This window comes from Athene cunicularia (genome assembly GCF_003259725.1).
Source record: "Athene cunicularia isolate RWA chromosome 7 unlocalized genomic scaffold, athCun1 chr7_part1, whole genome shotgun sequence".
NCBI classification, from domain to species: Eukaryota; Metazoa; Chordata; class Aves; order Strigiformes; family Strigidae; genus Athene; species Athene cunicularia.
The window spans coordinates 11,062,789-11,076,433 of NW_020799107.1; the positions used below are offsets into that span (position 1 = coordinate 11,062,789).

General features: G+C 46.5%; 1 protein-coding gene across 1 annotated transcript in view; it reads left to right on the forward strand.

Moving 5' to 3' along the window:
* The first annotated feature begins 2,299 nt into the window (after positions 1-2,299).
* TWIST2 (twist family bHLH transcription factor 2) overlaps positions 2,300-13,645 on the forward strand; it is a 38,045-nt gene continuing 26,699 nt past the window's right edge. Inside the window, exon 1 of the mRNA XM_026852726.1 lies at positions 2,300-2,938. Coding sequence (XP_026708527.1) covers positions 2,419-2,901 — 483 coding nt within the window. The 5' untranslated portion in view covers positions 2,300-2,418 and the 3' untranslated portion in view covers positions 2,902-2,938. The remainder of the gene's footprint in view (positions 2,939-13,645) is intronic.

The following is a 13,645-nucleotide window of genomic DNA, read 5'->3' on the forward strand; positions in this document are numbered from 1 at the left end:
TTCCCACCTTGCTGTGGTAGCAGGAAGGATGCATCCACCCCATCCTTTGCCAGCAGTACCTTTGTACCATATGCCTCCCCCACAAACCTCTCAAAACTCCCTCTTCCTTCAAAAGAGACAGATCACATTTCACCTGGGTCTGCACACACGTAGACCATGCCTTTGGTTTGCTCCAAAGGAAGATATTTGCAGTATTGTCAACACTGTACTTAGCTCTGGCACTAAGTACTGCTAGGGGACTCGGCGGCCGTAAAGAGTGCACACATACACAGCAGCTCTGGAGCAGTGCTCCTTGGAGCCGGGCTTATAGACTTCATAATTATGACACAGCCAAGTTTCACCATAAATTTCCCTTAATGAAGCCTGCCTGATACTAAAAGGCTTTGCACATTTAGAGGTTATGCACAGCAACAGTCCCCTTAGGGAGAAATCCTGCCTTGCTTTGTGGTGCAAACACTCCTTCGGGCTCATTCCCAGAAGCCAGGCAGGGGGCTGGGGCTGTTCATTTATTTATTTAATATAGCCATGGCATGCGGAGGAGAGAGGAGCTGCTCTGCTGCAGGACCCTGCTCCTGCTCTGTGCTGTGCAGCCTGGAGAGCCACGGCTGAAAGCACAATGAGCAGCGGAGGCTCAGCTGGACCAGGACTATGCCATGTGGCCGCATCCTTTTGCCACCACAGTTACAGCATGATGCTCAGGAGCTGCATGTTTTCTGCTGCACTTGTATGGGATGGGCCCGGTGGTTATCAAAGGCAAAATTCCTGTGGCAGCTGAGAACTGATATACAGTGAAATACATCCACAGAGTCCAACCTCAAATCCGCTCTGTCCCTGACCCATGGAAGGACCAGGTTCCACCTCATGGAAACATCTCACTCCCTGGGAAATCAAGTCCTGCCTTTGGTGATCACGGCAGGGCAAAAGGAAGATGCAGAATAAATGTTAGCAAGGCAGTGGGCGAGGAGAGGCAGTAATGATCGGTTTTCTCTCAAGCTCAGGTCTACTCCCCTTTCTCCTGGTGCTCTCAAACACAGCCCAAAATGCAGCTCTGCTCCCTCCCGGAGCAGCCTTTTGCAGGCACCTATTGCACCTTTGGTCAGTGCAGTCTGGGTGCTCAGCCCTGCAGCCCAACTGCCCTCCCACGCTCCGCGCAGCCCTGCAAATCCACAGCAGTTTACCACCAGAAATGCTGTGCAAGCCCGGGAGAGCCAGTGCTGTTAGCAGGGAACCTGTTTGCTGGGAAATCCCGTGCTCTCTGCAGCTGGGAAGTGGAGGTGCCCCTCTGGTCTTCGATGATGGCTTCTCTTAATACTTTGAAATGATCGCACGCACTAAGAAAAGGAGATTTCTAAATACCTCAGGGACAAACCCATCCCCCTTACAAAGAGTGTTTTGCTCTCTGAGGCACAGTTTCACATTGGCACCGCTATCGACAGCAGTTTATTTCGCACATGGGACAGGCAAGGGGCTGTTACTCAGGTTTCCCCAGCACAAATGTCACTTCCCCTAACTCAGCTGAGGATGGTATCTGCCTTCGGGTCCATGGGACTGGTAGACACCATCCCAGCCCCTGCATTCATGGACCTCTGGGTCGCAGATGCAGAGAGGTTGCCAAGCTTTGGCCCCAGCTGCCAGCCCCGAGCCCTTCTGGAAACCTGGCTTTAGAGTCTAAGCAGCAGAGGCACCCGTCCTGTCTGACTTGCCGGGGTCTTAAATTGGATTAAAAATCTATTTGCAGAACTGCCTCGCTTTCCGACTTCTGTGCTGCACCTGAAAACCTTTCCTTTTGAAAGCAAACACAGGCTCTCCCCAGGGGCTGCCTGGGGAAGTCTTTCCACTATAAACATTACCTACCAGTAGTGGAGTCAGCCCCAGGCAAGCCAAAATTCCTTCTCCTACCAAGGAACACTTTCCAATCAAACCAGACATTATTTTTTCCATTAATGAGTGTTGATACCTACTGGAAAACTTTGCAAAGAAATCCATTCCAAACTAATTCTTCTGATACAACATCTACATTTTACAGGTTCCTTTTGTCTTATTTATTTTTATTATTATTGTTTTATTTTATTTTCCTTCTCTGTACTGAAAACATGATCTTTGCTGCTCAGGAATGCATCTGTTCCTGCAATTTGGGCTGTAACTGAAATCAGAGGTCCAAATCTGATTTTGCTCTGCCTTAGCTCCACGGAAGCAAGCAGAATTTTCCCACATTTTCCCTGGTGTGATGGAGAGGAAAAATAGATCCCCTGTCTTCTGTTTGATACATAAAAAAAAAAAAAAAAAAAAAAAAAAAAAGCCCTCCTGTTTTTCCAAAGGATCTGTCTCAGGAATTTAAAGCACATTTAAGACACACACACACTCACATAACATAAGGAGGGGGGGAAAGTCTCTTCCCCTCCCCTTCTTGCAGAAAGCATGGAAGAAAGCTCCAGTTCTCCTGTTTCCCCTGTGGATAGCTTGGGGACCAGTGAAGAGGAGCTGGAAAGGCAGCCAAAGAGATTTGGCAGGAAGAGAAGATACAGTAAGAAGTCCAGCGAAGATGGCAGCCCCAACCCAGGGAAGAGGGGGAAAAAGTCCAGTCCCAGCTCCCAATCTTATGAAGAACTGCAGAGCCAGAGGATCCTGGCCAATGTCAGAGAGAGGCAAAGGACTCAGTCGCTCAATGAAGCTTTTGCTGCCTTGAGGAAAATCATCCCCACTTTGCCCTCTGACAAACTCAGTAAAATCCAGACCCTCAAGCTGGCGGCACGGTATATAGACTTCCTCTACCAGGTGCTACAGAGCGACGAGATGGACAGTAAGATGACGAGCTGCAGTTACGTGGCTCATGAGAGGCTGAGTTATGCCTTCTCCGTATGGAGGATGGAGGGAGCATGGTCCATGTCGGCCTCCCACTAGCCACCGCCCAGGCCAGGCGAGCCCAGCTGCCGAAGGGGTAGGTACCGATTTCTCTTCTTCTGGATGATGCTCCGCGTCCGTCTGGCTGCAGGATGGGGCACCGATGGCTCCCTTCGCCATCCTGGCTTTGCTGTGTGGCACGGTCCTGCCTGGGGAGAGGTGGCATGGCTTGGTGGGGTGTGGGGATGCTGTTGGGTGAGGGGTTTGCGGACACTGACCTGGAGGTGAGATGGGCAGTGTAGAAGTGTCTAGCCCCCTCCTTCTCCCCTGCGCCTGTTGAAAAATTACAAAAAAACCCCAACTTTCAGGCAGACAAAAATAAGGTATGTCCCACCTTTTGAAAAAAAATTAGGCATGTTTCTGCTCTGTGGGGACGGGGGAGCTGAGAAGGGACCGGCATTGAGGGCTGGCTGTTGAGGTTGGGGGGAAAACCACTGCTGCATGAGATTTGCCAGAAAGCGCTGCTTTAGGAAAGGGTTTTAAGAGAGGAAAAGGCGATCAGTACAACAGGCTGACATGGGGATCTGAAACAGCTGCTGCTCCGCTCCCTGGGCGGTTGTGCCCAAAAACCCCGGTGCCGAGCCATCGGCTCCTGGGGTGGCCGCATCCTCTCCTGGCCACGGGGGACCAGGGAGTCCGCGGGACCCAAGCGGGTTTCGGCGACGAGTTCGCCCCAGGTTGTGTTTCTCTTAAAAGAAACATGCAGCAGATGTCGGCTGCAACCCTGGGCTGTGCCCCTTCCCCCTCACACAATAAAAAGCAAACAAAGATAGAAGAAACTCTGCCAAATTTTCGTATTTGTTCAGTTTCCCTTCCCCAAAGTGCCGGTAAAGCAAAGGCTGGTGTTAGATGTAGTTTCTTATTTACTCTCATCACTAAACCCTTCCTCATCATTTTCCATTAGCAGAAAACGACTTCCTCTTATGTTGCTTTTGTAATATTCAGGGAGGGAGGAATAAACAGTAAGAAAGGAGAAAAAAAAAAAAAGCCCCTTAATAACACCCTCATCTCCAGCTAATTAAGCAGAGCAGCTCTGTGTTGTGTCAGCCAGAGTTTGCATACACAGCCAGTCGCTCTCTGGGTCTCGGTACATAAAGCAGAGCCTGCGAACCCATTTTGCCAAGCAAACACTCAAAAGGGAAATTTCCCCCCTCCTTGTAACGTCGCGCGTGATGTAAAATGAAATAATTTCATCATGCGGAGAATCAGCTCCTTAAAGACGAAAAGGAAGTTTATCCCAGCCCATTGGCCAGGCTTTTTTAAAGAGGCAAATCCATCTTTGTTTTAGCAGCAATAAACGCCTCATTTAAAAAAAAAAATAAATAAATCTTGATGCAACTGCAGCACCTTGTTTGAAAAAGCCAAAAAGTGTTCAGCCAGGACTTGCTAGCGGTATAAAATGCAGGCTTAAAACCATTTTAGAAACTACTTCAAGTAAATGTTTCACTTGCACCCTGAAACAGTTTGCATTTTGGTGCTGCAGTTAAGGTTTCCACGCACTTTTCTAGGGACTCCCCAAAACGTTAGACTATTCAAAAACTGGTTACTCTATCCATTGCACAAGCTGTCTGTTGTTTAGTTTTGTTTAAATCGGTAATGTTGCTATTGCGGGTTTTATGGCTATTGCTGGTGTTACTATTTTTTGCACACCGTGCCCTAATTTCAACTGCAAAAAGCCAAAGTTGAGTCGCTTTTTAAAAGGATAGCCCCTCCATTTATAAAACAGAGTGCCTTTTCCCATGTTAATCTTGCTGAAAAAGCCGCAGCAAATAGATTAAAAAAAAAAAAAAAAGAAAAATCCACACGCAAAACCCAGGCTTCTTGTCAAAAACAGATGTAAAATGTCCCAAACACATATTTCTTCAGCAGTTTAGATTGGCTGAATAGTAAAGTGCTGGGATGGAACAATGCATTTATTCTGTTGTTTCCCAAATGATGTGCTGCCATTAGCCAATGATGGTTTTAAAGCTGTTATCTAATATACAACCATTCCTCTCTATCACATAGTACTTTAGCAGCAAAACCCGTTGTTTTTGTTTTTTTTTTTAACCATATTTAAAAAGCACTGTCAATTGTATTAGTATTAGCACAGCTAAGACATAGCAGTTTTCATATGTAGATGCTCAGATTGTCCCTACTCAAAAGAAATTGTGAGCCACATTTTGGCTGTGTGAAAAACCACGACGTAGAGCCGAACCGCGACGCGTTTTCAGTTTGCTTCAGAGTGAATCAGTATTCGGATACTTTGCTGAAACCCAAATTCCAGGCCGGTGGTTAGAGGTAGCTCTTTGCTCCACATTTCAGTGCTTTATAGAGGAAGGTCGCCTTTCCCCAAGCTCCCAGACTTTCCCCCCTTGCCTCTCCTTTCTGTGCTTGTGTGTGCATGCACACGCGTGCGGTTGAACTGTTGAAAACGTTGTTGACAAATGGCCTGGTGTGGTGCGGTGCGGTGTCAAATTCTATCGTTTATGGTGACAAAAATTATTTCTGCCAGTAAAAAAAAAAAAAAACAAAAACCAAAAAAACCCCCACGACAAGATCATCGAGAAACCCTCTAAAATGGGCAAACTTCGCTGGGTGGTGTGACACAGACTTCTGCATGGGTCTGTCCTGGCCAGTGGAGTTTTTATGAATAACAGGGGATCAATCTGTGCAGTCTCGGTGGCAAAAAAAAACCCTTAGGAAATAGCTTTCTGAATTTGGAATAAGGTCCTGCCTTTCCTAGGGAGTAGCGAGTGCCGCAAACTTTGGGTGAACATGAAGGGGTGAGCACCGTTCCAGCTGGGTAGCTGTGGCCATCCTCGCTTTTCCCTGGGTTTGGGGGAGAGATAGGCAAGGAAAGGTTTTCTCCTTGAAGGAACAGTTGTTCCCCTTCAGTTTCAAAAAAATCAGAGGAGCATTTTGATTAGAAAATCAGAGCTTTGGGAACTGGTAAAATGCCACCTGGCCTCTGCAAACGCCACAGGTCACTGCTGCTCGCTCCTCTGGCCACAGAGGTTTTCCTGTTCTGCTCTGCGTAATTACAGACAACTTACTTTGGTAGTTTCAAGAGAAACAGGCAGAACCTAGTGAAATAGGATGTTTCAACAGACATGCAAAGCTGAGCCTTCCTCGCCTAAATTTCCCCATCCTCATCGCCGACACCTGTGTCCCTTCTCTTGCAGCCACCCTTCTGTTTTTCCTTCAAAATGCTCAAGATGCTCTGAACTGAACAAAAAAAAAATCAGGAGAAAAAAAAAATGTTTGCTTTTATTCCATTTAGTAGGAAAAACCCTGTCTAACCCAGATGTCAGGAACACCAGCAAAGTGTAAAAGACAGTGTAGCCCTAACCCTCGTGCCAGTAAGTCTAGTCTGCCAGCAACCCCCTTCCCACTTGCTGCAGCTGGGATTGGGATGAGCCCTTTGCCTCCCCTAGGCTGGCACTAATAACACCTTTCCCATCTTTTTTGTGCTGGGAAGCTGCAGGCAACGTGTGTGTGTGATACACGGCCCTCGTACCATTTCCCCTTCAGACTTCCAGGGCTGTTCCCAGTATAAAACACCAGCATCCTATTTCATTTCATCCTTAAAGAAGCAAACAGATGTTATCTCTGCTGGCCCTGGGAACAACCTAATTCTGTAGTATATGAGAGCAGTACACTGGGAGTGTTGTGACAGTAGAACTAAGCTCTTTTTGTCCCCAAAGCCATATTTTTTATACGCATCCTTAGAAAAATGTAAATATGTTTCCTTGACAGGAAGGATTGTAAAGTTTGATATTTACATTAATAGGCTTGTAGCAGGGGGTTTTCATCTTAGTGCGTTTAAAAGCCTAGCAAAATGCATTTTGGATCTTCTGTTTACGTTCGTGTCTTTTCTTGGGAGAGAATAAATCTGTTAAACAGTGGACACCACATATGTTGCAGTCAGCCAGAAAACGCTCAGGCTCAGAGACCTTTGAAAGAGACGGTGCAAGGAAAATGCTCTGTAGAAGGAGACATGAAAAAGACAAATCTGCCACAGGATAGATGCATATAAACTAATTACTGATCATAAAGAGTTAGACACACGCATGGTGGAGAGTAAATGTTGGATCAACACTGAAGGACCGCTTAGAAGAGTGGCAAAAGCATGTTATTAGTTAATCTGCCAGAGCCAGGGCTGCGGTAAAAGTCCTATTGGGAGAGATATGCATTGAAGGGTCATTAAGGGAACAGTCAAGGCATACATTTCAGCTAAGTAGACCTGATTTGTCTCCAAATTAGTCATCCTCACACCGGTCATCTGTGCAGAGTAGCTCTCATTTTTAAGAGCGTACAAGGATCCTCATTAAAGCAAAAGGGAAGATTGCAAGGCTTCTCCTTTGCAACCTCCCTTCACATCCCTTCCTTCAGTGTTTTCTGGGGCATATTTCATAAAGTTATAGGTAGTGGTGATAAAGTAGCCTCGGAGATCACAGCAGCCTCTTACAGAGCCGGCACAGATCCTGTAACCACCGCTGAAATCTCTTTTAGGGACATTTCTTGTCACTCTTTCCCCCTAGCAATATAATTATTTTTATAGCTGTAGCTCTGAGAATCATTTCCATGTGGTTCAGCATGACTTTGAAATCTCCAAGCCTGAAATCTCCAGAATTTATGTCTTGCTGTAGAGCCGTAGAAATAGTTTGATGAGGCCATGAACATGTAAGAGAACGCCACCACAACCCCAAGCACAAAGTGAGCTCGACATGTGATCAGGGAATTACAGCTGCTGGTTGGGGAAAGCACACGTTTCGTGTAGCTTACCCCCACTCCCACCTCCAGCTTTTGCAGATAATTAGTAAAGGGAAAAAAAAAGCTGATTAAAATAAAGTGCTGTGCCATGAAAAATGCGCTGGGCCAGATCCTCAGCTGGGTCCGAGCAACCTTGCTGCTTCTTGCTAGCTAATGATCCCATCAGACATGTCAGTGGGTTGCTGTAAGTGGCATGGAGAGTGCTATACACCATTGCTTATGATTTACTTCTTAGACAGATTTAAAAGCGAGGAAAAACAAGAAGTTTTCCAGCTGGATACTAGCAGCCTTGTGCTAATTAATTATTAGTTCTCAAGAATTAAAACAGTAGAAATATTTGCCAGGGGGAAAAAAAAAAAAAAAAACAAAAACGAAAAAACCAACCAAAACCAACAACTCTGGGCACCCCAGCATTTAATTAGATTTGTAGTAGTAGAAGATGACTACTCAGCAACAACTAATGCTACACAAAAAACAAATTAATTCAGCCAGCCAATAAATCAAAGCAAGGCAGCCCTTACCCTCATACCCGTCTCTTTAACTACTTCCACACTGGATGCATCCAACAGCAACTGATCACCCAGCCCCTGCCACGGCACAGAAACTGTGCCACCAGCACCAGCTTTGGCAGTGCCCTCGTCCTTCTCCCAACAAGGGGAGACAGTTAAGAGGAAAACAGGTTCTTCTGCAGCATGCACCCCCTCAGCTGGGCTCTTTGTCAACCTCCCTGGCACTGCTGGTGCTTATATTTTCTCTGCGTGCATCTGGATCGGCATGCAAGGTGGGGATCGGGGCTCTGGTAGCTCGTGGGGATGTGCTTTTCCCCCCGCATTAAAGCAGGGCTTTCTTTGGGATGTTGACTAGTAAAATAGAGGACCTCCCTTTGAACATTTTCCATGATCTGTCAGCCTTTCTGACAGATTTTTCCACAATCTGTCAGGCTTCCTGACAGCCTTTCTGAGCCTGAGCCTTTCAGCGTTTAGCAGTAAGGAGGGTTTTCCCTTGGGAAGGGGAAAAAAAAAATAAATCAGCTTTTCTCCTCTGAAAATGAGCCGTCACATCATGGGAAGCAGCATCAGAACCTGGAGACAGGAGGATCCTGCAGAAGGGTGCAAATGGGACAGGGAGTCTTTTGGTACCTACCACTCCTGTAAAAATGTTAAATAAGCAACAACTCTTAAGCACTATTGCTAATGGAGGGTTTCAAAGAGGCTGTTAGCTCCTGAGGTCTGAGCCTTTTGGGTGGAAAAGGGCATTTTGATCTAATCCTCCGAACTGAGCCCAGGAAAGGCGGTCCGGATGCTTTCTCAAACCAGCTGCCTGTGGGTGCTTGCCAGTGCACAGGCTTTCATCCTGCGCCTGCCGGGGCTGAGGTCTCCCTGGAAGCGGGCAGTGGGGCAGCCAGGCACCCCCAGACCTCCTCCAGGGGCTTTGGTTGTGAGCCCTTCACGCGATTCAGGATTTATTTTTGGCTTCTGTGTTTCAGCAGAGGGTGGAAGTTAGGCAGACCCAGTTTCACGCAGTTTGCAAAAGTGATCAGACATCAAAAAGAAAATAACCCTTGTGCCCTGCACCGTACGGTGAGCTGGAAGTGAGCTATAGTCCCTTCTCTTCCTCCCATCTTCTCCTCTCCATCTTTTAAGCACAGCTTGGAAAACGGAAAAGGGGGGGCTGGTTCAGCTTGATATATATTTACTGGAAGGGGTCCAGTAAGCCTGTACTAGCTTTAATTGAATTCATAATAGGATAGTTTTGTCTTGTTAACTGCCACCCCCAAGAAGAAGCTTTACCATTTCCTTAAGAGATATTAGACCTGCCAAATGCATGCTTTGAAATGTATGAATTAGGTTTTGGATTAATTTAGCTACCAAAAATCCTCATGAAGTAATTTATGTGATTATGTCTTCGGTTCAAGCTGTTCAGGCCTCCTTTAAAAATCATATGTTTGTGCGTAAATGTAAATAAATCTAACTGCTCAGCTAAGAGAGATGTTGGGGGATCACAGTTGTACTGAGGGTCCTGTTAGAAAAAGGTCAGCTGATCCAGCTTGAAAACGTGGCTTTCACATAAACAGCAGCATTTTGCATGGCTGGGGGATTCCCCAACGCATCTGCATCCAATGTCCCCAACACCAAACTCCTTAATAAAATTAATCTGCCAGAGGGATCTTGCGCAGTCACAAACACACACCTTTAAGACTGACCCTTATGGCATGTTTCATGCACACCCTGATGAAATCTTGCTGTGTAATATGGCTCATTAGAAGAAATTTCTGGCTGAGAGGGGAAGCTCAGAAAATCACGGAGGTGTTAAAAGAAAAACCAACAAAAACAAAACCAAAAAAAATAAGGGCAGACTGAGGAGAAAGGCAAACAGACGTGCTTTCCAGCATAAGATTTGCCACTGGTAACAGGGACATTTAGTTAAGAACAATAAAGGACTTTAATCCCTCTGCAGAAAGCACGCCTGGGGAGCACTGCCGCACCCTGATACCCCTGTGCCATCACCCCGCGGATGCTGTTGGGAGCATGCTCTCCCCACAGCATAAAAATACCCCACCCTGAATGTGCTCAGAACAGAGAAACAACGAAATGGTATCTCACTGTCGAAAGGAAATCAGTGAAACGCAGAGGACCAGCAACAACAGTTGCTGGTCCTCTTCATCTCATCGCTTTCCTTTCAACATCTAAACTGCCCGATCCCACTGCGCCTGTTCTGTGCTTCTGTTAAGGGTGACATATATGTAATAGTACTTATATATGTGTTTCCCATTTAAGAAAAAGCTATAAGATCCTATTTGGGTGTTCGGAGCAAGCACCCTTGGGGAAAGCAGTGCTGCAGGCTGAGTTGCACCCGCGGCGTGGCATGGGGGGAGCCCCAGCATCCATGGGTGCTTGGCAATGTCACCCACCCTGAGCGCGGAGGCAGAGCAGTGTGTCATCCTCCCCAGAAGTACATTGTTGGATACAAGTGACACACTCATCCCACCATCACAACAGGCACAACGGGGCTCTCAGGAGAAAAACATCGGGGACCCAATCAAACTGTTAATCAAATGAGTTAAGATGGGGGAAATAGCTTTTCGAAACACTCAATGGTTGGACTGGATGATTTTCAAGGTATTTTCCGTGATTCTGTGAAACTGAGTGCCTGTCTCCTTGTCCCTCCTGTATACTTTTCACCAGGATGCCCAGTACCACATCCACACCATGTACACACCAAATTGCATCCCACAGGCACCTTTTGCTAAGTCTTGTGAGCTCAAGTCTTTTCTCCCTCCAAACGCACAGGCAAGCTTACCCTGTGGGCTGTGGCACACCAGACATTAGTGGGTGCCACGGCGTGGGATGGATGACAGGAATTCAGCTTGTGCAAGAGCATCCACATGGAAACAGAGTTTTTGGCTGTGGCAGTGCCTTTGGGAGTACTAAGGAATCACCACCATGGAAACTTCCCAGTAAGGTACTGGGTCATAAAACTACATGATAAAAGCAGGCCAGATGAGATAATAGTATCTTGAAAAAAATCTATTCATAAAACATATTAATGTGCATTTTTACACACTAGATGCGTATTCTGCATCTGTTATAGAAATTTATTATTTTGCCTGATGAGCTCAGGAACTTTCTCCTATCACAGAGTCTTTTTTGCTGCCACTAATTGCAATCTCCACATTCAGAGCTCTCTTCCAGCTCGGTGGGGTTTTATGTGCTGAACAACCAGATATTCTGCAAGAGGTTTTTCATCCTTTACCACGAGAAGGGGTGTTTAAATAGATTCCTGTTATCACCAGCACTAAATATTCTCTTTTTTAGACCCTATGGGTCTGAAATGGTCGCTGTTGGAGGGGAGCGGGAGCGCAGCTGAGCGTCTGCTTTCTCACCACCTTCCCCATAGAGAAGTGGTGAGCCTGAACTTCGGTTTTGATGCAGAGAGGTGGTTCAGAGCACCAGGGTTTGAACTGTTCAAGCCACAGTTTGTGCTCCAAAAGCAAGGGAGATCGGGGCATCCCTTTCTGTTGATCCTCTCAGAAACACTGAAAACATATGACCCAGTGGTCAATATTCCTGGTGCTAACTTAATGCATGCAAAGGAGTAACTCGTCCCTGATTTACGTGTTTGTGCCAGGGAAGTTAGTGGTGAAGTGTGACATAAAAAGACCCCGATACCCCAAAATATAATTACAGGTGCCCCCAGGCAATGAATGCCATGTGCTCAGCATTTTCAGCTGTGAACTGGGAGCTCAAAACACCGATTTTTACTAGGAGTGAGTTCATCTGAGAATTTTACTTGTAAGCACTGTTATTTTGTAAATCAGACAATACTTCTACTCTCAGCGGGTGGCAAAAGGTAAATATTTTAAAGTGGTTGAGGAGCCTAAGGGAAATAGGTATGACTGAAAACAGTAGCTATTTCTTGGCGGTGAATTATGTCAGAATGAAAGAGAAATACGTGACTTAAAAAGCAACAGTCTTCAAATATATTTCCTCTTTTTGATACTGGTTTATTGTTCTCGAATATATCATTATTGACCTATTTTCTGCTGCAATTAGAAATGTTTTTATAAGTATCACATAATGCCTGAGCATGTACACGTACAAGTCCTGAGTACATTTTAGATCTGCCCATTCATCCGTGATCCTACAGAAATAAACCTCCAGTTTATAGTATCTTTGGTGCTATTTCCTAATGCCATAATTTCACCGGCCATGCAAATCGGTTGCGATGTATTTTTGTTCCCCCATGCAGTTCTTTCTTGATCTTTCATTTAAATGCTACTGCATGAGTTCTCACACAGCTCTAGCAACATTTGCATTATTTTACAACTAAAAACCTCTCTATAGAGAAGAAATCCACAAGCTCCCCCCTTGAATTACTCATCCACTGCACTGATCAAGCCGCCCTTCAGTTCTTCTTTAATTGAGATACATAATTAAAATTACACAAGCAGAAAATAGTTCAAAATGAGGAGCTTTTTGGTCGTTTCTGCCGTGCCACACCAGCAGACCCAGCCTGACAAGGAAGATTGGAGAAACCCAGGGGAGCAATTCCATGTAAGCTTTCCTGTTGCATGCAAATACACAGCTCGTCCATGCAAGCTGCAGCACCCCGTGCTGGACAACCCCAGCGCAAGCCCATCTCAACACTGCATCTTAAAGAGGACCTCCAAATGACACCCACCCTACGCAAAGGGTGTTTGCCCATGCTGTTGGCACACCAGACGTCCCTTGGGACTGGCAGGAGCTCCTGGCACAGACAGGCTATAGGTCCTGCAGCAGTACTGGCAGCAAGCACAGGGCAGGCTCCTGGGATGGAGTGCTGTTAACCATGCCCTGGAGCTGGGCACAGTCCTTTTTCATGGGACAAGGCCAGAACAGCCCAAATGTGCTTTGGGAGGCAAGGGCCAGCACTGCCATGGTGGATGCAAAGAGGGAGAGGAGTGGGGGAGAGCTTCTTGGACCTCTTGTGGGGAGTCCAGGCTAGGAACTCAAAGCCTAAAGATTTGCAGGGGATTTGTTTGCTGGGACTATTCACAGAATCACTGAATCACAGAGTTATCTGGGTTGGAAAAGCCCTTGAAGATCCTCCAGTCCGACCATGAACCTCACACTGACAGTTCTCAGCTCCACCAGATCCCTCAGCGCTGGGTCAACCCAACTCTAACAACCCCTCCAGGGATGGGGACTCCCCCCTGCCCTGGGCAGCCAATTCCAGTGCCAGCACTGGTTGGTATTGGAGGCACTGGTGAGTTCTGAGTTGCTCCATTATGCTTTGTAAGTGCAGACATGGCTGGTGAGGGACCTGCAGCTCCACAGCCATGGCTTGATCAGGGACATGACTCAAGATTAAGTTGTTAACCCAGTGGTACAACACACAGCAGGACTTTTGCCCCCAGGCAAGCTGACCACTTCCAGCTGGTTCACTTCTTGCAGGTGTGCATGTGAGCTGGCCATGGCAGGTGGATGCCCACACCAAAAAAGACAAACCA